This window comes from Daldinia vernicosa (genome assembly GCF_022497035.1).
Source record: "Daldinia vernicosa strain CBS 139.73 unplaced genomic scaffold F5Y00scaffold_1, whole genome shotgun sequence".
NCBI lineage: Eukaryota > Fungi > Ascomycota > Sordariomycetes > Xylariales > Hypoxylaceae > Daldinia > Daldinia vernicosa.
Window position 1 is genome coordinate 1,305,668 of NW_025953917.1, and position 27,308 is coordinate 1,332,975.

The 27,308-nt window shown below is 45.7% G+C and overlaps 7 protein-coding genes across 7 annotated transcripts; 4 read left to right on the forward strand and 3 right to left on the reverse strand.

Moving 5' to 3' along the window:
* Positions 1-1,188: 1,188 nt before the first annotated feature.
* Positions 1,189-4,702, reverse strand: F5Y00DRAFT_267609 (uncharacterized protein). The gene has a single exon (XM_048012096.1). It carries the CDS (start codon positions 4,327-4,329, stop codon positions 1,540-1,542), a length of 2,790 nt encoding a protein of 929 aa, XP_047870372.1. The 5' UTR covers positions 4,330-4,702; the 3' UTR covers positions 1,189-1,539.
* A 278-nt stretch (positions 4,703-4,980) lies between these two features.
* On the forward strand, positions 4,981-6,039 carry F5Y00DRAFT_7439 (6,7-dimethyl-8-ribityllumazine synthase). Its single transcript, XM_048014098.1, has 2 exons — positions 4,981-5,287; positions 5,425-6,039. The coding sequence occupies exons 1-2, from the start codon at positions 5,079-5,081 to the stop codon at positions 5,816-5,818; spliced, it is 603 nt and encodes a 200-aa protein (XP_047870373.1). The 5' UTR covers positions 4,981-5,078; the 3' UTR covers positions 5,819-6,039.
* Positions 6,040-6,548: 509 nt separating this feature from the next.
* Positions 6,549-9,445, reverse strand: F5Y00DRAFT_250387 (uncharacterized protein; the record flags this gene model as incomplete). Its single annotated transcript, XM_048009725.1, has 2 exons — positions 6,549-9,015; positions 9,216-9,445. 2 exons carry the CDS (start codon positions 9,443-9,445, stop codon positions 6,549-6,551), a joined length of 2,697 nt encoding a protein of 898 aa, XP_047870374.1.
* Positions 9,446-14,298: 4,853 nt separating this feature from the next.
* On the reverse strand, positions 14,299-15,365 carry F5Y00DRAFT_256940 (uncharacterized protein; the record flags this gene model as incomplete). Its single annotated transcript, XM_048010488.1, has 6 exons — positions 14,299-14,379; positions 14,462-14,635; positions 14,700-15,002; positions 15,062-15,130; positions 15,214-15,297; positions 15,357-15,365. 6 exons carry the CDS (start codon positions 15,363-15,365, stop codon positions 14,299-14,301), a joined length of 720 nt encoding a protein of 239 aa, XP_047870375.1.
* Positions 15,366-19,350: 3,985 nt separating this feature from the next.
* Positions 19,351-20,087, forward strand: F5Y00DRAFT_256941 (phosphoribosylglycinamide formyltransferase; the record flags this gene model as incomplete). Its single annotated transcript, XM_048010489.1, has 2 exons — positions 19,351-19,756; positions 19,816-20,087. The coding sequence occupies 2 exons, from the start codon at positions 19,351-19,353 to the stop codon at positions 20,085-20,087; spliced, it is 678 nt and encodes a 225-aa protein (XP_047870376.1).
* An 831-nt stretch (positions 20,088-20,918) lies between these two features.
* Positions 20,919-23,423, forward strand: F5Y00DRAFT_223153 (uncharacterized protein). Its single transcript, XM_048005835.1, has 5 exons — positions 20,919-22,476; positions 22,529-22,627; positions 22,678-22,736; positions 22,787-22,933; positions 22,983-23,423. Exons 1-5 carry the CDS (start codon positions 21,254-21,256, stop codon positions 23,234-23,236), a joined length of 1,782 nt encoding a protein of 593 aa, XP_047870377.1. The 5' UTR covers positions 20,919-21,253; the 3' UTR covers positions 23,237-23,423.
* A 2,145-nt stretch (positions 23,424-25,568) lies between these two features.
* Positions 25,569-27,179, forward strand: F5Y00DRAFT_256943 (uncharacterized protein; the record flags this gene model as incomplete). Its single annotated transcript, XM_048010490.1, has 1 exon — positions 25,569-27,179. One exon carries the CDS (start codon positions 25,569-25,571, stop codon positions 27,177-27,179), a length of 1,611 nt encoding a protein of 536 aa, XP_047870378.1.
* Positions 27,180-27,308: the final 129 nt, after the last annotated feature.

The window sequence follows — 27,308 nt, forward strand, 5'->3', positions numbered from 1 at the left end:
TGACTTCGTATTCGCTTGCTAGAAGAGCCATGCATAATAGTGAAGACTCCTCCCCGGGGAGTGAGACGGGCTATGCAAGTTGTTGTAGTTTGTAAGCTATATATACGGGTTAGGCTATTGTAGGGGGGGGCTGGACATACTATAGGCATATTGGCATAGCTTTAGCAGTGTTTCGATACTATTGTTGCTACTCCTATGCAAAACTGTATCCCACACATTTAATGGCTTGAAACTACTTAACAGCACCCAGCAAGCTAAATTACGCAAATTTCTTCTTCGCAAATTAGGTATAGGTACCTACCCAGGCGGCCTTTGAATACGAACTGTAGACTAACCGTATTTCTGCTAAAGAATCCAGTGAATCACCACCGCGAAAAATCAACCCCTAATCAGATCTTAACCCTCCACTCCCCCTTATCGACCGTCTATAAAAACCTATCCCTGAGAATACCACCAAGCAGAAGCATACACGACAGCAAACGATTAATAACCCACACTTCGCCCTTATCCCACCTTAACCATATTCCCTTCTGTGCTAGACCCTAAAGCTCTCCACCCTTAAGACGACATACGAGACCGTCTTCCCCGCCCTCTTACGTATCACCCTATGTAGTAGCCTAAACCTCGACATACATAAATCCACAGCCTCCGTGGAAGCAAGCCACATACGACGCTACTGCCCCCCACTCATGAATGCTCCAGGGCCAATAGGCGGTGTCTTGACTCCCGCGGTCTCAACCGTATTAACGGTCTTCTCTCCTTGTCCCTTTTTCACGGCTTGGGTCACTAAGACTGGCTGCGACCAGGGAATCACCAACCTATTCTTAACTACGGAGAGTGTTGAAGCTTTAAAGGATTTTAAAACGCTGAACAAGAGTTAACCTAGCTGGGAATATGTCAGTCTATGTAAGGTTAGACGTAGTCATACTAGCGATTATCAACTGTTCGGGAAGAAGAAGTTATAATAGTCACGGGGCCTTCTAGTAACTTTTGATGACTGCGGTAGCATATCTGTAGCTGTATAAGGTTAGGGAAGCCTCTTTCTTCTAATTTCATAGCAATCCACAGGCATTCCTCTTAACATCGGCGGAAGATCGTTGAAACTTGGAGATTTATACGAACGAATATTTATAGAGTTACTCGTAGTCGACGTCAACTAAAAGACACCCGGAGGACAGGTGACAGGGGCAACATCTAGACAGTAGAGTACACGTGCGAGCTTCAGGGGCACCGACTTCAGATATACGAATCCTGCTTAGCAGTCCCTTTAAATTTGCCAGTAACCTCAAGATTAGAGCTGTTAAGGACTTGGAATAGCTACGTATAGCTGAGGACATGAATTGACACTCTTTTCTCCCACGAAGCAGTTATGCAAGCCCATGATTCATAATTAGAAAGCATTATTATGTCACCATTACCCCAGTCCCCAAGACTTCAACTTTCTCTGGAGGCAACTTACGCCTACTCATAGCTAAAGCAACCATCCAAGCAAACTGGATGTCCTCTTTTATGTATCGTGTACCAACGACTCCACACCGCTTACTCGGTCCACGAACTAGCTATAGCTCCTTTACCTTTTAGCAAAGAGCAAATGTTGACTTCAGGAACGGACTCTTCGTCATCGGCTGCGCCCATGTGTTGAAGGAGAACCGACTTGAGTCGCTTCTCAACGTTGCGGCCTTCTTCCAGACTCATCTCAAGACCGTTTTCTACAACCCCCTTTGTGACATATCTATCGTAGGTCGCGTACTTTTTGACAAAAATGCGCAAGGTTTTAGCATCCCACACCTCGATAATGGCTAGAGAATGAGTCTGGTCATAAGAGGGGGTGTTTTCTAGGGGTAAGAGAGAGCTCTTTAATCTTCGAATCTTCTTTGGCTTCATACCCCTCTCTTCTGCGGCCATAGATTTTTGGCGGCGTAAGAGGTATGCCCGAGGGTCACCACTTGCTAAAGTTGTATTGATAGGCTCGGTTACTTCAGAGGAATTGACTTCTTCTTGGGGGTAATTCTTGCGTGACTGAACGCATGGTCGATCCTGGGCTGTCTCTAGGTTGGCATGGATCTGATGCTGCTTCTTCTCAGAGACGTAAGGCGCCTTCTGCAGTGAAAGCTGATGGCCGAAGTCATTCTTCACCGGTATTGGCACATACTGAAACCAATTCTCCTGCTGATGTTCCTGACCTTGCGAACCTTGATTGATAGCAGTACTATCCTCTTGTAATTGACGTTTGCGGTTCCCCCCAACACCTTGGAAGGATATCGTCGTCTGTTTCATACCATCTGCCATGAACTCGTCCCTTGGGTTTTTTAATCGATCTTTGCTTATTACAGCTGCCTCAATAGACGAGGGTGGTGACCAGGGGAGGGGGTTGCGGCGTCGTCTCGGCTTTAGAGCGGTAGGCATTACAATACCACCTATGGCATCCTGTGAAGCCATCCCAGATGGGCTTGATATTGGGCTACGGTATGGGCCGCCAGGTACTCTAGACCGTAATTGACGTAGATTACCTTGTGATCCCAAATGTTGCTGGCTGGGGGGGACATCAAGGTCTCGTGGTGCTGCTCCTACGTGACGAAGGATAGGAGGATCTGGAGTCATCGGAGGTTCAAATGCCGGTAATGGCGAACTGCTCTTTTGGGCTGGCTCGTTCCTGATCCGCTCTGCTATCATCTGGCTAGGTATAGATGCATTCATTTTTGTGATAATCCATGGGTTTACATCTTGTGGGGCCAAATTTTTGGCTGTACCTAGTTTCCCCTGAAGGGTGGGCAGTGCCTGTGTAGAACCGGCAGGCTTGCCCTGAGAGTCATCGTAGTTATACTCATTCAAATCTGTAGACATGTCAACTCTATATCGAGTAAATCCGGTGTTTGATAGTTTCCCTTGGGGACTTAAAGTGTCTTTAGATCCCTCTTGAGCGGGTGATATTTCAGTATTGTTCGGAGCAAGTCCGAGAGATATAGGGCTATGCGTATGCGTCATCGTATCCTGCAACAGAGCAGGTGATGACTGGGAGACAATAGGGGCTTGTTGACCTTGTAGTATTGGTTGTACGATGGTTTGGTTTGGTGTCCGCACTGATGAATTAAGGTGTTCAACCCTGTTAGAGATGGACTTAACTTGAGTCCCTATGGGTAGTGACTTTCGAGTTTCCAAATCGTCCCCGTTGCTTGAAACGGAGCTCCTTGTAGCCGATAACTGTGGACATAGATCACTGGGCGGGCTTTTTTTGTACACTTCCTTACACAAGTCCTTAAATCCGTCAAGCACTATTTTCTCGTCTGAGAATACCACATCATCTTTCGAGGCTTCTATATTAGCATCGTAACTTCCAGGAGGACACTTGATGTTTAACCGAATGAAATAATTTTTGAGTTTTGCGGTTGAAGTGTCCTGTTGGTAGAGGATGCTGAGATGCTCAACGTAGATGTCCAACAATTTCTTCATAGTGCCCCTTTTTGCCGTAACAGGGCGACTATCGACAGAGAAATAGCGTTGCTTCGAAACTTTAGGAGAGCCTGAATTCGGCTTTAGAATGAAGGCTTCGAACACATATTTGAAATTTGGCAAAGTTTCATGCTTGACGGTAGGGTCATTACTGTTAGTTAGATCACTTATCTCAAATATCTTCTCGAAGCAGTAAGTCGTAATATCTGAACTAAATAGCTGGATAGCCGCTTCTTTCACACTGCAGCGCAATTTTGGCGAGTAGTTCCAATTCTGTTTAGGGAGCTGCAAGACCCTGAGTGAATATCTTAGTTGCGGTCTTGCCATGGCATAAGAACATAGCAGTTCGCGAATCTTGCCTATTGCTTTTACTGAGCCCTTGATAGCCATCTGTTCCCGAACCGGAACCTGATGAAAAAGCCCGGCTATACTTACAGTAGTTCCAACCGGTGCCGAAGTTGGCTGTTGCTTCTGTATGCCTCCGGTATCCGGTTTAATGTGAAGGATGGCTGCAACAGGCTCCGAAGCGAATTTGGTAGTGACAGTGACTTGGGCTAAGGAATTTGCGCTGGCTAGTGCTTCTCCACGAAAGCCGAGCGTTTTCCCAAAATGAGTCCTTAGTTCCTCAAAGCTCCTGAGTTTGCTTGTATGACCACGTCTTCCAAGCGCATCGTAATCGTCTGGATGGATACCGGTTCCATTGTCCCGAACTTCGATTTTCTTCACTGTGTCTGCAGAGATGATGACCTCAATCGACGTAGCTTTAGCATCAATTGAATTTTCTAGGAGCTCTTTCACTAAGGCGACTGGAGTTGTAATAGCTAAGGGTGAACATAGGAGTCGAGTGGTAGATTCAGGTAAACGAGAAATTGTAGACATGATGAAGATCAAACAACATTAGTTGGAAGTATGAAATAGCTGGACCATACTCTATTAACGCTATATGTACCTAATTGAACGAGGTATATTCTTCATCTCTACTTGAGAGTATAAAGGAGAGTATAAATGGTGTTTTCAACTTGAGAAAAAGGAGTGGAAAACTTTATTGAGTCAAGTAGAAACTAAAGCATCCCGACTTTCATCGTACCTGCTCGTCCAACTTGTTAGCCGAACCTGCTAACCCCTAGAACAGGTAGTAAGAGAAGTTGCGACTTAGGCTTTGTGTAACTCCTTCCATTTCGCTATTGTAATAATCGAAGCAACTCCGGTCCTAAAAATACAGTTGAATACATGTAACCACCCTACCAACCACGGGTACATTTAGGTGACGAAGGCAGACACCTAGGTGCCGCAAAAGGCTAAGGTAGGGTAGGGTATACCCCTGTTCGGATGTGCGTCATGCTCTCTGCCCCTCTGAATGGTACAATACATACAATAACAGCCCACCTTGTGTACCTCGAATACTACCTCATACCGATGTAGGTACCTCATACATTAGGTACCTCGTTGAGGAGCTTTCCATTCTCACACCATTGATTCATTCCTCCTCCTCATATTTCCAATTCCCTTAGGTACATTACATACCGTACTCAATTGCTTTATACTAACAGACTACATATGCCCTGACATCCGTTTTTACTACATTAAACGCCTAAGAACCAATTAACCTCCGTCGCGCGAGAGAAAATATGGCGCACTCCCTCAAAGGCCCCTCCCCCCAAGAACACGATGGCAGCAGCCTGCGCATCGGCATCGTGCACGCGCGCTGGAATACCACCATCATCGAGCCGCTGGTCAAGGGCACCAAGGAGAAGCTCCTGAGCTGCGGCGTCAAAGAGTCTAATATTGTCGTGCAGTCGGTGCCGGGGTCGTGGGAACTGCCCATCGCCGTCCAGCGGTTAGGAATTCCCTCCCCTCCGAATATTCTTGCTTACCTAGAAGCCCTTGACTCTACCTGCTACCTTCCTCGCGCCGTTGCAATTGCTATATGATCTTATATACCAACGTAACATCAAACTAACACCTCCCTCATAGCATGTACGCCGCCTCTCAGATCCAGCAATCCAGCAGCGGCAGCGCCTCGGCCGGTGACCTCCTCGGCGGCTCGACGACAGACCTAGCCTCGACAGTAGCGGCGGCAACCGCAACGCAGCCCTTCGACGCCATCATCGCCATCGGTGTGCTAATCAAGGGCGAGACCATGCACTTCGAGTACATCGCGGACTCGGTATCGCACGGCCTGATGCGCGTCGGCTTGGACCTGGGCATTCCCGTCATCTTCGGTGTCCTGACCGTTCTCGACGACGCCCAGGCCCAGGCTCGCGCGGGCCTTACTTCCGGCGGCCATAACCACGGCGAGGACTGGGGCCTCGCTGCTGTTGAGCTCGGCGTCAAGCGCAACGCTTGGGCTAGGGGTAAGCTGGAGTAGAAAACATCCAAAAAGGAAACATAAAAAAAAGGACAACGGACTGGTAGGGATTAGTCGGACGAAAGTGCATTAGCCTCGATCGCCGTCGAAGAGATAAGGCAATATCACCAGACAATCAAAGGCCAATTACGATAGGCTTTAACAAACTACCTTGGCTCATAGGATAAAATCCAAAACATGTCTAAATGAATGCTATAACGCTGGCTACCAACATAAATGAATCAAATGATAAACAATACCCCTGCCTCCCATCCCATCCTCTCCTCGCCCCTCCAAACATCACTTCCGACTAGGTATATCCATAATTAAAGATTATTGTCGAGGTAGATGGCTGGGTGGATGAAGTATTAGATTACCGATATATAGGGTGTTCTATCATGAATCGTCCCACCACGAGCTTCAGATATACCCCTAGTCCATCCCACAGATCTCTTATTCTAAATGGCAGGTCTTTCTCTTATCCAAAAAAAGCCAAATCTTCCTTACGAAACCATATACGCCTCGTCCTACCTCGCAGGACATGCTTTCACTTGTGATCTTGAAATATACAAGGACCCAACTCGTCCTCTGTCCAGAGGGCCTCCCAGTAGACGGAAAAATCACCGAAGGGAGCGCTGTTGGGAGTTCGATCGATAAGCATAGGTAGTTATGGTTATGTGCTCTTCGTGCGCGCCCCTATTTTATGTAGCCCAGGATCATGATATAAACCATTGGAATGCATATACGTCCTTTAACTGATGAGTGCTCCGATATCGTCCCCAAAACCCTTTTTGGATCGCCAGAGGCTCTTTTTCTTCTCCCGCTTCATTTTCATGGCTTCCCATCCTTGCTCGTCGTCATCGTCCTCCTCCTTGTTCACGGGAGTCACTTTGGTTTCGGCTTGAAGCTTCGAGTGTAGGGCTGGCATGGCACTAGACATGGTAGCGGTTCTGCTATGGTCCACCATTGCAACACTCGAAACTGGTCGGTAGCGTCCAGGTAACCCAATATTACTGCGCTCTGAGGGTGCAATTGAAGGAGTATAACCCGTGCCCTGGGCGCGTATCGAAGGCGCATAACCTGCTTGGGGTGGCTGAAGCCACGATGCTGAGCTTGGCTGAACCATACTCATTGTCCGCATTTGCGCATCGCCCCTCGGTAGATCCAAGTTCATTCCCTGGCCCATGTGATTTACCATTAGATCGCCCATAAATGAATTGCGAGGTCCTTCTGCCAAAGATCCCATAGACTGTGTTGGCATATGTCCCTGGGGTCGAAACGGCGCTTGCATTTGCTCTTGTCCCGGACCACGGGTAGCCATCATCTGCATAAATTGCATTTGCATTTGCATAAACTGCTGCATCTTCTGCGTCATTTCGATTTGTGCTTGGTCGCCAGGAGTCAACATCGGATTAGGCATCTGCGGCATGCCCATTGGGTACATCGTCTGAGGAGGAATGCCACCCATAGGATCAAAACCCCTATTTATCGGCATCCCGTTCGTCTGTATGTTCGGGGGGAGGGGAAAGGAATTCCTCCCGCCATCTACTACCGGACTGCCACGTCGTAACGCCCTCGATCGCTCTTCGTTGGCAATCACACCAACTAGACCTCCAGTAGGCACCCCTCTATTCGAAGCAGCAGATCCTCCGCCCAAGGCAAATGATTCTCTCGGGGGTTGGTTAATTAAGCCCGCGCCAAGGTACGGATCCTGGGGCAGTTTCCTAGCAAACGGTGGTAAATTGCCGCCACTACCAACTCCCTGGCCGTTATTGTCGCCCGTAGTAGATCCTGGTCCGCTGATATAAGAAGGCTGTACGACAGAGGCTCGCAAGTTAGGGTTAGACGACATGTTGTTGAGACGCGTCGGCGGCCTGTTCTTATTAGGGAACCCGTGAGCTGCAAGAATCGCCAAAGGCACCTCTTCGTCGGAATCGGAGCCATCCGAAGGGGGGATCGGGGAAACACCTTTGCCAGGGTCGTTTAATACTAAGTTCGGCGTGCTCATTGACATTGAGATGCTAGGGCGAGAGGTGTGAGTGTTAGTAGACGATTCGCCTGTTACCTTCATCATTTGTTGTCGATAAACAGTCATATGGGCCTCTTGCTTTCGTCTTTGCTTAGCCAGCTGCTTTGTTTTCTCTCGATCATCCTCGTCATCATCATAATTATCCTCTTCCTTATCTGATTCATCATCGTGGGCTATCCCCATAATCTCATCTCGAGCTTTATCTTGGCGGTACTTCTCAAATTCCGCAGGAGTCATAACCTTATTCTGTGGCATGGTGTGGGAGCGAGGGCCCATCCTTGATGCCAACTTAGGACGACTGCCGGGTCTATCGAAGAGATTATCGTCGTCGGTCTTATTACCGAACCTAGCCGACCTAGAGTACGACTCGGTAGCGCCAGATCTAAAGCTTAAAGTGCTATCTTCGTCTCTTCTGTACCGGCTAGAATTTTCGCTAGGGTCTAGTTCTTCGCTAGCCAAATATTGAGTAGCGGCAAGAGAATCCCTTAAGAGTTTTGTGTCTTCGTCTTCATCGTCATCGTCTGATCGTCGGCGCTCTCTGGGGCTGTCATCATGCTTTGGAACGGGTGGTGGCCGCGTTTCATGAATAGTAGGGGACGTCAATGTTCGCCCAGACGCTAACAATCCCTCAGTCGAATGATGACTATTCCACGAATGCTGTGGAGGTTCAACAGGAACGGAGTTGTCAAGATGAAGCGGGGTAAGCTGGCTGGCTCGATTCGCCATCAAGCCACGCTCTTTTATAGTAGCGACACTAGCACGCTTGTCAAACTTGAGCGTGCTGCTAAGGTCACCGCCTAGATCTAACATGAAGTCCCTGTCTTCAACCTTAGGCGTCGCTGTGCTGGCCGTCGAAACAGTCTCAGCCCGCGAGCGGCGACGGGGCGTACCTGGACTATACTCATCAGGCATCGCGGGGACGGCAGGGACGGTGTCCTCTGCCATTATAGTTGGCAATGCACTCTTTCTGTTACCGAAAGAGAAAGTTCGGCCTGCTTGTTTAAGGAAGCCGCCGTGATTCTTGGGTGCCAGTGGAGCAGGAACATCTGCCATGGACACGGATTTTCTGTTAACACCGCGCCAGTCGTCCTGCGGTGGTAAATCGGTTGATGAAGGAGCCGTAGAGGCGTTGCTGTGACGAGAAGAATTATCGGAGGCTGTCTTAGTAGTGTTGGAACTTCCGCTACCACTAGGGATGATCAGTAAAATTGCATAACGCTAGGACCAGGCTGGTAATATAAGTGTACGAAGGTCTGAGACAATAGCGTGCTAAAATCCGAGTGATTCGTAACCAGCAGCCCACTGCGTACAGCCCGGACCAACTCTTGGCGATGAGGCAGCGGCAAAAATAGAAAAAGACGTTGGAAATATTACCCAACTTGGACGTACCGATTATTTTTCAAGCCCGCAAACAGATTATCCTCCGCTGCGAGATCTGAAGTGTTGGGTCTAGGTGCAGACCCCGTCATCCGGGCCAACCTGACACCACCATCGAAGGACTTTCCACTACTCACTTCAGCCCGTTCCAGGACTCGGAAAGAATGCTGCTCTGCTACCGGTCCATTTGGATCTTCTGCCGCGGTAGATTTCCGCCGAAAGGTGACCGGAAATCTAGGCATATAGATTGACTCGCCTCAAATTCTTCGGGTTACCAAGAACCCATAAACGAACAAAGATCTAATAGTTGCAAGTATCGACTAGCTGGTGCGAGATATCTGCTGGTGTGTTACGTTACGATAAAGGGGATTATTACAATAGCGAATCGAGTTGTCGTCTCGACGATCAAGTCGTAGCTTACGCCCTGTTAAATGTCTGGATATGACGCGAACCGGCGGAAAACTGCATGACGATAAAAAAGTTCAAGTCAGCTGTGTTCTTGTGCAGATGTAACCGACCGATATCTTGGGTCTTGCCGCAATGGAACAATCGGGAGGCACTAGTCTTAAAGCCCGAAACGTGTAATGGGTGGACACTTGTGGAAAGCCGGGAAGAATGGGATGACAAGCTGAAGCTTATGGCAAAAAAAGATGGTTTGTTGCTCCGCCTTAAGCCAATTTCGAAACTTCAGGCAAGTCTCATCTCGTCTCTGTGGCGAGATTGATATGTCGAACCACCCGTACGAATCCTCCCACTTTCGGACAAGTATCTTTTGAAATTGATTCCCCTTCCTCCCTGATATATTTCGAACTAAGCAAACAGGTAGTTTGTCACTTACACGGAGGTGACAATTAAAGCAGGGTGGACAAGCGCGGCTTGCTAGTAACGGTCGCTTGCCGGGTCGAGAGCACAGGTATTAACCTTATTTATTAATAGAGAGGTACGTAAAGCTGCACGAGATGCGATTTGATGGAGAAGTGCCGATCGAAGAACTGGTCGATTTCGAGTAGAAATAATAAAACCGAACTGAACGATGGGTAGGACGATAACGTAAAGAGGCAAGTTATTGATCACGGTCGGAATATTATTTTGGCTTTCCGAACCACGAGATGATGCTGAGGTGAAACGACCGAGCGAAGGGAAAGAAAAAAAAAAAGATCGAGGGGCACCGTGTTATCGAGAATACTCAACGAGAGAAATCCTACAATCAAGCGATATTAATTCCCTAACTCGTAAGCTAATGCTTAGTAGCACAACAGCTTCGGAGCAGGTAAGAGTACTCAAAAAGTGGCTGGGACGAGCGAACGAACGGTGGAGAGATGAAAGTATAGAGACGTAAAGAGGAAGAAAAAAAAAGTAGAAAGGCGTGTGTGTGAGTGTGTTCAATGACGAGGATGTATGGTGTCAGGCGAGGCAGCGAGACAGCGAGACGTTATTTTTCCTTCGTTTTCGCCAATGCTTAGTTACATGTTTCTTCCAATCACGGGCAAAAAAAACCTGGACCTGGAAATGACCTTGGCTTACTTTTACGTACCTCCCTAAGGTACCTAAAGGCGTTGGTGAAATTGGTGTAATCCGTATGTGGTTTCCATGTACCTATTTGTACGGATTGGACGGATTGGATGGTACACTACATGCTAGACTCTATTTTTATGAGGTCAAGTGGTATGGAACTTTCATTCAATGTTGGCTGGCGAGTTCCAGTTCTATTGTGACTTTTAGCGTAGTACCTACCTCTTCTGGCGCAGATCTAATACAAAATTGTACCTAGCTACCTCGTCTACATGCGTTAAGGTACTAACCCGGCGGGTGAGCAACTGGGGGTAAGGTGGAGCGACTTGTTCGCGCTAGCTTCATCCGATCATGCATTGCACGATCAATTCGTCCGCTTCAAGGAACAGGCCCTGCATTGGCCGACGTTCTAGGCTCGCAGCCCACTAACTATTCTACATACGTAACTGCGCGGTAACTTGCACTCCAGAAAGGAACCTTAACGGGCAAGGGGGGAAGAAATACTCCTCGACAAAAAATAAGAAAAGACTTGGCTTCCATCTTTCCATTTATCTTTAACGTTTATATAAGCTAGGCTTTAAAAATGGGATGGCATTCGTCTCAAATCAAGTAGACAACCACCGGAAATATTTACAGGTGCTTCATGTTGATGAACAGACTAAGGTTGTGTACCTAGATTGCACATGTATCTTTATGTATCTGACCTACGTACTTACATACATACCTCCTGTAGGTAGGTAGTAAACCGAGAGGCAAATGGGAAAGAAAAAGGCACTAGAATCGGCGAGCCAGCAGGACAGTCTAAAGAGTGGAGGCGGGAAACAGACGCTGAGGTTTGCATGTACCTTAGACCTATTGATGTGGTTGGTATGCGATTGTATCTGCAGGACAGCAGCTCAAGTTCACCTGCCAACCTCCTCTAGCTCTGCATATTAGGTATTAGTCTTTGAGGATTTGCGCGCGTAAGTGTCACAAGGAATGCATCTATCGTTTGCACGCATACCCGGTATCTAGGTACCTAACCTACCTATGCATTCAATAGATACCGTGCTGTTGATTCTCTCTTTTCCTTTCCTTTTACATCTAGGTAAACTTGCTAGTCGGGCAAGAATTGAAGATATGTAACTAACACCAAAGTAGTTCTTAAGCCGTCGAGGTTTCTATAAAAAGAGAGAAGTTGGCAAACAAGCAAGATAAAAAGGTCGTATTTCAATGATCACAAAACTTGCTTGAATTTATTAATATAATGATTTAAGGGAGTTGTTAAGAACGAACCAATTGTAAGCCGATCCACTAACACGAGGTTCGGCGTCAATAGGAAGTGATTAGCAAAGGCCGACCGAGCTGAGTGGGAAATCGGCGCATCTTGGAACAATAAGTAACAAAGAGCTGGTAAAGTACGCCATAAGTTTTCTATATTTATTATATTATTATTAACTACCTAGTTATATTACTCTTCAATTAAGTAAACTGCCTACCCAAGGTAAAAGACCCGTATAAAAGGTCGGACCTTTTACATTTTTCAAAGTTCGCATTCGCAAAGCTCGCAAACACATTAATACCTACGTACCTACCTACATAATAGGGTTTCCGGACGATGTTGGTTTTGAGTATCATAATCCGCTGCGCCAATAGTTATTCGGTTACCGTTCCAAAGTTCTGACCTCCCGGGATTAACCATCTAATCGGTAACGCCGCTTAAGGTACGAGCCATTCGCTCATCATACTAACCTCTATCATAATACACGAAGACGGCGTCTTCTCTAAACCGCGCTGACTTCAAGAATATTACAGCCATGTATTGATGTAATAGCCTCTAATTAATCCGACTAGGGCTACTTACGCGCGAATACACGTAGTAGAGGATGATATGTAAGTAATTACCTGTTAACATGTAAAAGTAAGTTTCTTAGGTATCTTGGTCTCATGTAAAAGGCGTTTAGATATTAAGACATGCCGAATATTCTCCTTTTTTGACCTCTTACGCACGCCGCATCTTGCAGCCACACGCAAAGTCTTGCTACACTGCTCAGGACAAGCCGAATATCAGATCAGATATTTCTTTCCCCTCCAAATTTTTTAATAACCTGCCAACATTTCCCAATTTCGTCCGGACTTGCGGTAAGCCTCCGTTGCCCGCATATACCATTGAGTTTGGCCGCGCGTAACAAAGTCTGTAAAGTGTACCCGTCCGCATAGGATATTAACTTATGGTTAGCCTCCTTTGTCTCGGATCATCACTTGGACCTTACATAGTGTAGTGCTGTTAAGCTGCTAGTATCTCGAACCCACGTATTAAGACTACATGTAAATAATGTAACTAGTTTTTATTATTATACAAGTATAATCAAATATAATACACAGACCATCTCTGTGTAAAGTATGTGGTCCGAGAGTCGGGGGAACCATGTATAAGTACGTACTTGTGGATAAATCTACTTCGGCTGTTCGGTTGTTCAAAAGAATCCCCTTGTTATATGTACTTGTCCAGTCCGGAACTGCCTTTGTACGATTTAGATCAGGGCCGTGTCTTATCCCGGAGTACAATGTCAAGTCCGCCGTGCCCGGAACAAGGCTACCCAGATTTTCAACAACTATTTACGGACTATACGGATTTACTCCATAACTATCCACCGCCAGTCATGTTCTACATCGTAGATCTTCACTGGTGAAAAAGAGATGCTGCCTTGGAAAGAACATACCCCGAATTTTTTTTAAACTGATGAATCTTATGCCGGCTCAGGGGTTTACTTACACTAGTTAGCCTTGTAATCTGTCCCATATTCCATCCAATAATCCTTAGCGTCGTCAGTGGGCTGTGCATTCAGGGGTTCAGAGCTCGAAAACTTCAAAGCGACCGACAACCCGGAGATCACTGATCAGATCTGACATGAGAGAGACAGGATACTACCACCCCCTATATCATACATATGTCTACCTCCTAGCATATTGTACATAAGTACACTTACAAAAATCCATAGGCTACTAATGTACCTGTTAGCTCCTATATTAGCTCTTCCCGCTCGGACCAGCGAGACCTCAAGCCCTGCTATGGGGGAGGCTCTAGTTTTAACGCTAGGTAGGCGGACCCCAGCTTAAAAAAGACTACGACAGTAATGGCAGAGGCTTATCAAGACCTGGATCAGGCATAAATAACAATTCCCGGGGACGGATTTTAAAAAAGCATCAACAAGCCCGCCCAGACAGCCAGAGGCGCAAATGCATAACCGGGCTTAAAAACCGAGCAATCGGAAATATTATTGACCAGTCCCTATCCCCCCGCCGACGTATGTATGTAGTATTCGTCATCAAGCCTCTCGATCCTCCTTCGCGTACAGTAGGTAATTGATCTTCGGGAGGATCTACACAAGCTAAATCAAACCTACGATTTAGTAGATGCGCTACTACAGCAACAAAGACTTGCCAGTTCCCTCTATATACCACTGACGTCAACTACGTGCTTTGTTCTCGAGCTCTGTACGTAGGTACCTATGTATCTAGAAGTTAGTAAGAGAACGAAATTTTCGGCCGAAGAAATTTGTATTTCACGAAAGGGTACCGACCAGTTCCACCCTAATATTGCTTAGGGCCAGATACAATGATGGCCTACGTGCAAATGATAGACGTCGGATCTCGGGAAGGTGCCGTTGTTGCCGCACTGGAACTGGAACGACAAGAATTAGCATAACTTCTCCAACTAAACGAGAGACGAGAGATGAAATCGAGAGTAAAGAGGGTTTACATACCGGGCATGTCTGGTTGCCGTTGCCATGAACATGGTCGATGTGCTCGACCGTGTCTCTGAGGTTGCGGAAGCCAACTTGACCACAGTTGGCCCATCCACACGCAGTAACGTGCGATATCAGATGGCGACGCCAGGGCCACGCGGTAGACCCGCAGATAGGACAACTCCATAGCGCCTAAAACGGTATTTAAATTAGTTTCCTGCATTTTATATACAACCTATGGTTATAATGTACTTACCTTACTAGCGGGGCGTGGGATCGCCTGTAGTTGGGCGAGAATGTTTTGTTGTGCGGGGGCAGCGACAGGACCAGCAGCAGCGACAGGACCAGCGGCAACGACAGGACCGGCGGCAACGACGGGAGCAGCAGCGGGAGCCACAGCGGGAGCCACAGCGGCTGGGCCCATGGGGGCCATAGGGGCCGGGAAGGCGGCGGAAGAAACCGCTGCCGCTGATGCGGCATAGGCATGGCCATTGGGATCGCTGTCACTACCGGAATCAACTCGGTCAGTGGAGGCGCCCTCTGCTTGAGCTACGGTTCCCTAGATAGCTATAATAAGCCTCAAATCTTTATAATTTATGTAGTTACGCAAAGACTCACTGCGGATCGGGTAGTCGCCTGGCTGCGGTAGTATGCTTGAAAATGCGGAGGAATTCGGTTGAGATCGTACTAAAGAGCAGCAATTAGATATTTGGTCTTTTAAACTAAGGTATAGATATAGCAATTCGAATTAGAAGAGACCCAAAACTTACCTCGAAGGGGAGCTCTTCGCCCCCAGGACCCACGAAGTAAACTCCATCATCCTTTTCGATGATGGAGATGTCCATCGTCGACAGCTAAAGGATACAGTATTAGTTTGTGTGTCACGCGTAGTCAACAAATAATGGGACCATACCGAAGCCATTTTGTAGATATCGAGGATTTGGCGGAATGGATTGGTGTTGGGATTTGAATGGTTGGTAGGGGATTGTAGATTGTATGAAGGAAGATGAAGTGAACAATAGGATCTGATGATCTTGGATTCTGCTTGAGTAAGAAGGAAGATGAAGTAAATAAATGATAGAATCTGAGGTTCTTGGATTCTGCTTGAGTAAGAAGGAAGAAAACCCTAAGCCCAAATCTTTAGTCAGTGAGAAATTTTCAAGGAAGAGTGGTAGGTGCATCAGCTAGATTAGGAATTTTGGAAGGCAGTACCTAAAAGCGGAACACTTTAGAATCTTCCGTGGAACCTGCTTATGTCGCCAGGGAGGGGCTCATGTGTTAATTCTTGGACAGCTGGGTGACAGGGCGAGGGGCGAGGGGTGAGGGGCGACGACGAGGATGACGGAGGGGCAACAACAAGGATGACGGAGGGGCGACGACGAGGATGACGATGGGGCGACGAGGAGACCCCAGGACAGCAGCGGTGATGACGTTCTAGGTTAGTACCATAAGGTAACAGAATGTCGAATCTTGGCCGTATTGAGATTCTAGAATTCAGCAAAGAACGTTGTGATCATCAAAAGGTATAGTCATATAAGTGACGGCATATACTAGTTGTTGTTGTTTCGTAAGAGGGCCTCAAGGTCTAGAGTAATTCCGTCTCGGGAACCCTGACTTGGACGGTCTAAGCTTTGTACAAGAGACGTGAATCGTATAAGCTTGAGCATATCTAAATCTGAGTTATGCGAGAAGGTAGACGATAGACAATAGACGATAGAGGTCAGGGTCTTGTTAGTCTTGCTTTATGCCCCTTATAGACGGCGTCACGTTGGTTGGTACTTTTAAATTATTAATTGTGTAAGAAATTCACTGAGCCAAGTGTTCTTATATTGCTTGTACTTATTCGAGTATACGCTCAGTTATTAAAAGGTAGATATGCGGCGTCAAGGTATGAAAGTGAATCGGTTTGGATATAATCCTTTGGGCCTCAAACTTTTTAAACTGGTTTCATTCATAGAGCTGGGTGAGGAGAGAATATTGGTATCACGCAATTTAGTACGATGTATATATAGTCTATGGTTAAGGTGAAAATGAGAGGGAGTAGCTATATATCCTACTATTAGAGGATTTAACGAGCCCTAGGTTCAAAACGTGATAAAACACTGCTTTATATTTCCGGTTAGGGGGGTTATTGCCTATTATCCTTATGCAGGTTGTGTTGTGTTGTGTTGTTTTAGACTATACTCCAGTCGCCGTGACTCTTGAGTTCTAACATGGTTAGAACGCCGGCCTTTTGCTTGGCAAGTTCGTCTTCTACCGTCCAGTCACTCCACTTATGACCAGGCGGTAAGTTAGTGTTCTCGAATGGGTTTCCTGTTTCAAGATGTGCGCGTGCCTTGTAGAAGTTCTCAGTGGCGTATTTTCCGAGTTACGTGCCAATAGCCATTTGCCCATAAGCAATAGCGGATACTTCTGTATGGCTTTATGGTTGAATTCCTGATGGAAGTCTTGCATGTTGACGAAGCCAAAGTGTTGGATGAGTGAAACGTGTTGATACCTTATAGAGTTTTGGTAATTAGCCATCTTTAAAAGCGTGATTGCTTAATGATAAAGAAACTTACCGTAATAACTCATGGACCTTGGTAGCAACCTGTCGAACAAACCACTATACTACTAAAAGGTTATTTGGTAACAGATTTTATTCTATTACATTTTATATGTATCGGACAGATAGTAGTATCTGACACGATCCCTAGGCCTTCCTTACCCCCTAAGCGAAGGCATTCGGGAAGAGATAAGGAACCTCCAAGAGCTTGAGTGGCACGGTTTGCTGAAGTCGGCAAAAAGCTATGGGTACTGTCACCTAACTGGATGACGTGGCCACCAGTAGAGGTCCAGCAGGGTTAAGGATTGCGGAAACATAGTGACCATCGAACTATACTCTGATCTGGTGCGTGGCGGATAGCCTCTTTGAGCAAAGGGCTCCAGGTCTCTGGCTCCGGTAAAAGTGACAGTATAGTTGCATTCGACACAGCAGACGACCAAGAATCTGTAATATTCGTATCATCATCTTCCTAAACTATTTATTAACAAGATTACACTAAATGATATGATAGAAAGCAGGAATCGTATACTTCAGTTATGATACCAATGATCACATCAATTTTAGTAAAGGCGAGAATGCAATGGGTCTTGTTAGCTACCAGAGTAAACAAGGTAGATCTTTTTAGGTTCTGGAGAAATTCCCCTACTACCAGTATGTCCTTGAGGCGATCCGTCGGATACATTCCACGATAAACTACGAAGGCAGTTTTGAAAGCTCTAGCCGGACATCCTAGTGTGGGAGAACTACGATAGACTAGAAGTATTGTTTAAGAAGAAGCTGAGATAGAGTTGAGGCATGGGTTATAAGAGTTTGGAAGATTTTTGAACGTATAAAACAAACGAGAAGAGAACAATCATATCGCAAAAACGACTCCGTAATTGCTAACTAGCAATTACGCCTTATATGTGACAAATCAAAATAAGCGGCATATGACTATTAGGCTTTACTCACTGGGATTTGGTCCCGAGACCGTCTGAAGCTATAACAATATCGGCCGTGAATCGTCGACCATCAAGGGCAATAGCAGTAGCGTTTTTCTTGCTGATATATTCTTCATACTTCTCAATAGTAACCCCATATGTGATAGGAATACCGAGCCTTTTGCACTGACTCAGGAGCATTCCAGTGAAACTTCGACGACCTAAGAGTGGCTTGACCCGGAGTGGATAGGCGCTGGTTAAAGCCACGCCTTCTCGATTCTATTTAAACTCTTGTGGTGGAACTATTGGTATACCATCACGGCCAGCAAAGGAAAGTTAGGTACCATGAGAAATTTCCTCGTATTCTTTTGCCATGCTAGGGTAGTGGTGGAATGTTGTAAAAGCCGAGGGCCCAATGATGATGGAAGGTTACATCCCGGAAGTTCTAACTTGTTTCTTCGTCTTCAGACAAAGCCCCATCTATAGATGTTGTCAGACGTGGGTTATCTATCTACAGCGATATAATTATGCTCTCTTAGTATTTAGAGTAATGAATCATGCAGCTATGTAGGTAATTTGTAGAGCTTAATCTACCTATACAGCATAGCATATAGACTTATATTATAGAGGCATTTTTAATGCAATGTTAATAATAGTTAACACGGTATACCTGACGGTCCGTTAAAAAGAAGTAACTAAGTAATTGCTATAGTATAGACTATAGTATAGAATAAGGAACGCGAATATAGGCTAGATCGTCGAGAAGGGTAACGTTAAATAGGTATAGTTAGTTGGTGCTGATAACTTAGATGACTTGAGGAAGGCTTACAGGCTCTGAGAATAGTTATAAAACATATGACAGATTAGAAACTTAGTAACTTTAATGTATGAGGCTTACCTGTTCGTAAGTATACCTACATACCTGCCTATGCACGTACGCCTCATACTGTATCTTGCGATTATGGCTTACCGTTAGAATATATGACTAATTAGTAAACCAAAGATAGACATTGAAGCAGAATATATGGTTTATAATCGGTGCTAACATTGACCCAAGTCTGCGCTGGCTGCCTTTCCGTTGCTGCCCGGAGAGTTCCAGGAGCCGGTAGTCCGCTCCGGAAGTTCGTCGGCGGGACCGGGCCGTTGGTTTGAGACCGACATGCAAGAAAGCCCTATTGTATATCCTATTATAAAGATATACGCGGTATAAAGTTGGAACTTTATACAAATCCAATTGGAGCTTATTATTCCTTTATCGGGTTTGTACCCCGCGACGCAATCTTTTTATCTGGAGCGCGTTTGCTTTAAGTCTCCCGCAAAGAGAAATTTGGCAACACAAATGAGCTAAGGTCCGTACGCTTCTTTTACAATATACTCATTTCTAGCTCATCGTTCCCTGGCATAATATATAAGACATACCTAAACTGTCTAACTGTCTAATCATGGCCGAGGCGCGAATCTCGGTGCTCTGCAGTGGGAATGGGTCAAATCTACAGGCGCTCATTGATTCATGCGCCTCTGATACGCCTGATAGCATACGAGGCAAGATCGTGAAGGTGACGGTGAATAGGAAAGGAGCATATGCGGTGACGCGGGCTGAAAAAGCCGGCATTCCCACAGATTACTTCAATCTAGTCAAGGACGGATATCACAAACTCGGCGAAAAAGACGCAGCTGTGCTCAAGGAAGCAAGGCTAAAATATGACGCCGATTTGGCAGAGAGAATACTGCAGGACAAGCCAGACCTTATTGTTCTAGCAGGCTGGATGCACGTCTTGACGACAAATTTCTTACGTCCGATCAGCGCTGCTGGTGTACCGATTATCAATTTACATCCCGCTTTACCAGGTGTGTATTGAAATTCACTCCAAATAGACATTGACTTGTTCTAACAATGGCTTTTATAGGAAAATATGACGGTGCGGGTGCAATTGATAGGGCATACGACGATTTCAAGGCCGGAAAGCTCGAGGACAATACAACTGGCATAATGATTCATTATGTTATCGCTGAAGTCGACCGCGGCGAACCTATTTTGGTTCAGAAGATCAAGATTGAAGAGGGAGAGAGTCTGCAAGATCTTGAGCAGAAGATCCACGGATACGAACACGAATTAATCGTGAAAGCAACTGCACTACTAGCGGAAAAAATATCAACTGCAAAGGCATCCAAGACGTAGGTGAGGTGAGGATAGCTTCGGCGCGGCTCTTATTAAGAAACCAACCATACAGGGATTTCGGCACTAGGAGACGATGATGTTGGCTTATGAGACCAAGATGAAAACGCAGGACCTGTCGGTATATAGAAACTGCTTTGGCTCAGTCGAGTGAGTCTATTGAAATTCCCGTCGCTCAACTGCGAAATCGGTGTTATGTAACATCTGCACCAAACATCTAAAAGCGGGGGGTTTTTATATATGCAAGTCGTATGCAGGTAAGATTCCGGGATGTATAAGTAAAGCAGGCAAAGTTAGACGAGACCGGGCGGAATACTACGAAATGTTTCAATCGTAAAACATATTGGAGCTTTTTGCAGAGGGTGGAACCTTTTTTCAACCAACCGGATAACTACGAGGTATTCGGAGATAAACAAGAAATAAGGGGACCGCCGATCAGAGTCGTCTTTTTACAATATGTGCAATCAGATAAGGGTTCAAAATAGGGGACTGCGACGTTAAAGTCATTTCAAAAGCCTTTAAAGCCTGCAAAGCCTGCAGGACCAGAGGCCTCAGCACTTGCAGCACCGGGGCGAATGGCGCAAATGCCAGACGAAGTGTCTTGGCAGGTTAGGCTATTTACGGCAAGATCAGCTCTATTAGCGTACTAGTAGCGTACAGTGTACGTCACTGTATGTAGCTCTTAGCCTCAAAGTTGACGACTTCTAAGCGTCTACAGGGTTCTTAGATGCTACGCAGCGCTGCAACTCTCAAACAGGCCCCAAAACAACGAGCGAAATAAATTCTAATACATACAGTATATGTCAAGGTTTGGTAGGATTCAATTCGTGTTCCCGTGAGCGATTATTAAATATATACTTGGTAGTGTATATTTCCTAGTTTTTGAAACCCTTTTTTTTCCTTCTCCTTTTTGTAGCTGTTGTTTACTTTGGTCTATTTTTATGTTTAAAAGCCAATTAGCAAACAGTCAAGCATATAACCTTAGATCCATCCGACTTTGCTAGTCTAAGTCGAGAAAGTCTAAATTGAGGCAGCGCCGTTCAATTCTAGGTACATTACCTAACCACTAACTCACGGTAGCTGGTGACCTACCCACATTTCTATTTTATTCTTCCTTCATTCATATTACTTCGACTCATATACCAAATACTCCTGCGAGGTCACGAAATATGTCTTCTTTGGATAACTCGACCTCGGACCCTCGTCGAGGGTTTTCTCCCTTCAACCGGGGTTCTTTTCTACTTTCGCAGGACGACCCGCCAATATCATCGCCACGCGGCTCAGGCTCGCTTACCCACCTGCTCAAGAGTCGTTCCCATAGCTCATTACACAACTATGGCAGCACCTGGCGAGGTGCCGTCCCTAACGTTTTAGATGATGAGGAATCCGGCCTGTTACCATCCATGTTCTCTCGTCCGCCGTCCGAACCCGATGATGAGGCCCACCGTAGGTCGCAAAGCGAAGAGCGTCGACTCAACCAACTACTCCATAGTTCAACTATGCGCTCTATGCTGCTTATCGGCAAGTCGAACCCTCGATATAACTGGGCGCGTTATTGGAAGACAGAAGAACAGCTGAACGCTATGAGGAAGCCGTTGCGCGAATATTATGAGCGTACCAATTATTTGGTACAGCAATATCTCTACATTGACCGTTTACTCGACAGTAGTCTACCCCACGATCTACTCAACGAGTATAACCATCATTCGTTCAAGGATGTGGATATCCCGGCTACTATTTCGGAGGAGCAATCAAGCGGCGCCAGCCTCAACAAAAGCAATAACGGAAGTGGCCAGGGTAATGAGGACCTACTTGGCCCTATAACTCCCCTCACGAATTTCTCAAGCCCTCAAAATGTTACCTTTGCGGATGATGAGGCTGGTGACGACAGGTATGTGGTGGGCCCAGGTGTAATCGTAACGAGGAAGGTCAAGCGTACCCCGAAGGACATCTACCGTGCCACCGAGACTACGCCCCTATTTAATGACGAGGAAGAGGGCCAGGAGGATGGTCCCAAACCCGAGATTCCATGGCTAGAAGAAGACGACGAACTGGACAGCGGCGACAAGATTGTAACGACAGCAATTTATGTTAACTTTGCGGCAAATGTGCTCTTGCTAGCGGGTAAGATTGCTGTCGTCGTCTCAGTGTCGTCGATGTCAGTATTAGCCAGTTTGGTTGATGCGGTGCTGGATTTCTTGTCAACGGTCATAGTGTGGACGACTACCTGGTTGATTTCCAGACAAGACCAGTACAAATACCCAGTTGGCAGACGCAGATTGGAACCTTTAGGTGTTCTAGTCTTCTCAGTCATCATGATTACTTCTTTCGTTCAGGTCGCTCTAGAGTCGATACAACGACTGGCCTCGCCCAATCACGAGTTGGTTGAAGTGTAAGTAATTACCTTATATGGCTATAGTTAACTAAGCTAATCCCTTTTTAAGCGGCATACCGGCCCTTAGTATTATGCTTGGAACGGTCATTATCAAGGGACTATGTTGGTTATGGTGTCGGTTGGTCAAGAATTCAAGTGTTCAGGCTTTGTAAGTACTATCGACGGCTGGCATCGCACTTATATGCTAATAATATCCAGAGCCGATGACGCAATGACGGATGTGATTTTCAATACGGGATCTATCCTCTTCCCTATAGGTACGTTCCGTGAAGCCAACTTACCAACTAAGTTTTACTAACTATAGTAGTTGGGTTTTACGCCAAAATATGGTGGTTGGACGCTCTCGGTGGTCTTGTTCTGTCGCTCGTCGTCATTTTCAATTGGTCGAGAACATCATTGCAACACATTAAGAATCTAAGCGGGTTCTCCGCGACCGCCGATCAACGAAACATTTGTAAGTCTACCAGTTTCTGTTCTCAACTGACATTCTAACCGGCCAATAGTACTTTACCTCACGATGCGTTTCGCGAAGACTATCAAACAGATCCAAGGTTTGAATGCCTACCATGCAGGCGATAAACTAAATGTTGAAGTTGATATTATCTTGGACGCATCTACCACGTTACGGGATTCCCATGATCTTAGTGAAAGTTTGGGCTACGTGTTAGAATCAGTTCCAATTGTGGATAGGGCGTTTGTCCATGCCGATTATGCGAGTTATAATCTGCCTACACATATGGAACAGCAGAGCAGCTGAAGACTTTAGGGGAAGGTTTTGGTTAGGAGTAGGAAGTGTGTCTAATTTCGACAAGGAAAATTGTTGCATAGCTCGGTTCGTTTCATTTCAGGTTCGGTAAAAGAAAAAGGTTATAACTAGTGATTTCTAACGATGATACCATGGCATCTAGCTAGCATAGCAAATCTAAGATGTTTTAGTGTAAGAACTGTCTACTATATACTAGAGTCATGTAATTCCGAGTACACGATATTTTGAAGACGAGTCTACTCTAAATTCATCTAATACCTGATCCCTGAAGCGGAAACTAAAACTTTCTAAAAGTAAACTAGCTCCTAGTTATTATGTCGGCATACTAATTTAGTTGGTCGCTATGCTTTAGGAGAGTCATATACCGGAGATAGTGTGAATTACGAGTAAACGCCGAAGATACACTGTACTTTAGCACTAGTTATAAGGAGTTGCTTAACTATAATAAGTTTCTTGCCAAATATAACTTCAATGAAGTAGTTTATAGGTTCTTGTCAGTCTTTACTTAGTAGTTGTCCCACGAAATCCTATCATGCTTAACAAACAACTATTAATACATACCAATCCTAGTGATTCTTATTCCACACCACTACCCTCTATACAATAGTTGTACTTGGGTTTGTCGTCAGATTTTCCTAATAACACATTCTTGAATTATACTACTATAATATAGGCGTGTAGTCTCATTGTTCTAGCTTGTTTACTAATAGTTATTTCAAAATTGTGGTTTTTTTAAATTAAAGACCTTGATTTAACATATTGTTAGACTTAAAATTGACCCGTTAGAGTTGAACGCTATATAATGTTTGTATTAACTACCTACCTAGGTAAGTAATATTTAAATGGCTGAATTTAAATATTTTATAACTAAGCTGCAAATAAAGATAACAGACTTAACTTTGACTAAATTGTAAAGGCTATACTAGATAATGAGCCAGGTACTTTGGGTATCCGAGTATTCCTTTATAATTTACATTCTCATAAACTTTACAAGGTACCTAAGTATTAAAGACATATCAGCCCAACGTTAGGTTTTGATACTTATTAACACACAAGTGCTACACACTTTTCCTAGTGAATTGTTTAAGACAGTATATATTGCCACACAGCAAATGTGCTTGCCCGTACGAGACACAAAACGGATGAGTTCCCAAAAGGCGCAGATAGAGAACCTCTCGGTGAAACATTTCACTTCCTGTCTACCACATGGCATCAAATTACAACTACCATGCAACACTTACCGTAACAAAAATCTCATCCTTAAACCCTCTTTGTAGTTTTCTACTCGAAATAAGTGGGACCAGAGACACATGTTCCATATAGCACTGTTCTTAAGTAGTAAGGGGTAAAACAGTGTAGATGTATGTAAGTTAGGTACTTAGGTACGTTGCTGCTGTTGGGACATCACTGGATTTCCTATTTAATGAATCAACCGTAAGGTTTGCCCCAAATACAACTCCGAGCACGATGGACTACATATGAACCCTTCCCCTATTTTCGTTTTGTATGTAGATGAGATGACTGAGAGTTCGTACATTACTTATTTAACATCAGAAAAGTATTTCCAGTTTACCACTCCTCCGTAATGGCCAGCTAGGTAACCTTCAACCTATACTCATATCATAAAGCCAGGTCTACTAGGAGATCCTTTGCAAATATGGCCTTTTGCCTGACTTATTTAAATAAACACTTCCTTATCGTCTGTCATAAATGCACATTGGACTTCAATAGGGGACAATAAGCTGTCGAATGCATAACGTTTGCGGCTTTGTACTTTGTATCTCTGTTTCCCGGGCACCTGGAAGTGGTTTTGTATTCATAGGCCTCAATTATTGCCCAATTCAAGACAAACTTTCCTACAATGCCAGTCCCATTCCCGTGAAAGAAGGGACACGGAGTGAGCGAGTAAAGGGAGTACATTTCTGTCCTTTCCCTGAGCTTCAAGTCGTCTTCTTCCGGCGGCCAGTCCTACTGCCAACGTCTCCTCGTGTCCAAACTCAGGTCATGGCATGTGCATCAATTTCACTTACATCCGCCAACTAAGCACAAGTGGGAAACTTGCCGGATGAGGGGAATCGACGTCGAGATTCCGCGACTTTACTTTGCCGTCTTGGTGGTTGGCACATGGACCTGTGGGCCTCATTGGATTCGATCTTCCAACTTCCGCTCTCGCGTCTACCTTCCTAAATACACTTTCTTATATCTCCTTCTCGAGTTGACTTTTACATCCCCCCAATCACTTCTGGCTTGATTCTAGACTTTTTCTGCATTCATTTTTTCCTTTCACGTTTGATTTCTAGATATCTCCTTTGCCATTTACACCATGGCATCCTCGCGAGACGTTGAACTCTCGCAAATTCAGAGTGCTTATATATTTCTTACATTACCTGCCGAGCTTCTAGACAAGATCGCCTATGACTTATCCCAGACGGATTTATACTACTGGTCCCTAACCTGCACCAAATTCTCAAAGAAGATCCTGCCAATCTTATACAGGCTAGACTTGGGAATAGATCCATACAAGAAAGATCGCCAGGAACCTTACGGGAGCTACAGATCTCTAGCATGGGCATGCCAACACGGAATAAGGGGCACCTTCGAAATGGCACGCAAATCGGGAGCAGATCTAAACCATTTCTTCGAGCTCCAGTCCGGATTATTAGACCAATCATTCTTATCCCCTTTGCAAGTTGCGCTCGTCTACGGACATGAAGATCTCGCCGAGTGCCTCATCGAGGCTGGGGCAGACGTTACTGCTATCGCTTCCTATAACGGCAATTATTCAGCTATGCACTTTGCAACGTCCGTCTCGATGGTCGAGCGGTTACACGCTGCCGGCTGGACCCCCGAAATCCATCGCCTTCTTGTGCCTTACAGATCTGTGATATGGTGGATGCTTCAGAGAGGTGCGGGACTTGACGTTATGGAGGCTGCCCTCGACATCGGCGTCTCTGTTGACGATGAAGGCTGCGGTCTTTCGATGTTGCATGCTTGCGGGGACCATAGATTGGACGTGGTACGTCTCCTACTAAGCCGAGGATTCCGCTTTGAGGAACAATCTGTCCTTGAAGAAAACTTGGCAATCGGCATTCCAGGAGTATGCGAGCAACTATGTCTAACACTCGCTCTCCAACGTGCTGTCCTTGGAACGAGCGATGCGTCCACCACAACAGAATTGATCCGACTGCTTTTCGAAGTGTACGTGAACTCCGGAAAATTAGACTATCGTAGCGAGATTACCTGGCTGCTATTGGCGACAGGCCCTGGTATACCACTTGCAGTACGCTCTCTCCTTTGGGACTCCCTGGTCGTTCAACGTGGTCTACCGCAGAGCTCCGATCTTGCGGAAAACTGGGAGAAGGAGACCGTTGGTTATATTATGGATATGGTACACAACATCTTGACCGCTAAGGCCGGCGTCGTAGAGCTTCTGCATGGAAACCTCAGGTCTATCCTTCGGTCTATAGGATTCTGTCTTCGGGCAGAGGGAGGCTTTGACTGGGTCCGCGTCCAGCCTCTAGTCAAGACGTTGATACGGGAGAGTCACGAACACATCGATATTGTCTGTACGTATCCGACCCACTTCACGAACCTCTATCTCAGTAAGAATGACGAAGCCCTCACGCTCGAACTTATCGATATCCTGCTCAAGAACGGCGCAGATGCGGAGGCTAAGCTCGGTGACGAGGAGTACGGCGCGGATCTGTTGCACCGTTCTGTTGGCATAGGGGCTATCGGACGAGTAAAGGTGCTCACCGATTATGGCGCTAGTATCGACCCCCCTACCCTACAAGAGATGGAGTATCCGATCATGTTCGTACGAGACGATTTGGACGAGGAATTACGAGCTAAAATGGTTAAGGCACAGAAAGAAATAGCCAATTTTCTGAATCTGAAGCGGAAAGGGTTGAGAAAGAAACCCGATAGTTTGTAATGTGGTATTGGTGGGCTACTGGAGTGGTGATATATGAATACGGGCTAGTCGTTGCGTGGCGCGACGTGAATATAAGGCGAATGGGCACCATACTTGTATGTAGGTGGTTCAATTAGCACGAATAGAAAT

Excerpts from the sequence above, each read along its gene's own strand:
- F5Y00DRAFT_223153 (XM_048005835.1), top strand. The coding sequence starts at position 21,254 with ATGTCTTCTTTGGATAACTCGACCTCGGACCCTCGTCGAGGGTTTTCT. Across the intron at positions 22,477-22,528 it reads AATCACGAGTTGGTTGAAGT|CGGCATACCGGCCCTTAGTA; the intron begins GTAAGTAATTAC and ends TCCCTTTTTAAG. Across the intron at positions 22,628-22,677 it reads AATTCAAGTGTTCAGGCTTT|AGCCGATGACGCAATGACGG; the intron begins GTAAGTACTATC and ends AATAATATCCAG.
- F5Y00DRAFT_7439 (XM_048014098.1), top strand. The coding sequence starts at position 5,079 with ATGGCGCACTCCCTCAAAGGCCCCTCCCCCCAAGAACACGATGGCAGC. Across the intron at positions 5,288-5,424 it reads CTGCCCATCGCCGTCCAGCG|CATGTACGCCGCCTCTCAGA; the intron begins GTTAGGAATTCC and ends CCTCCCTCATAG.
- F5Y00DRAFT_267609 (XM_048012096.1), bottom strand. The coding sequence starts at position 4,329 with ATGTCTACAATTTCTCGTTTACCTGAATCTACCACTCGACTCCTATGT.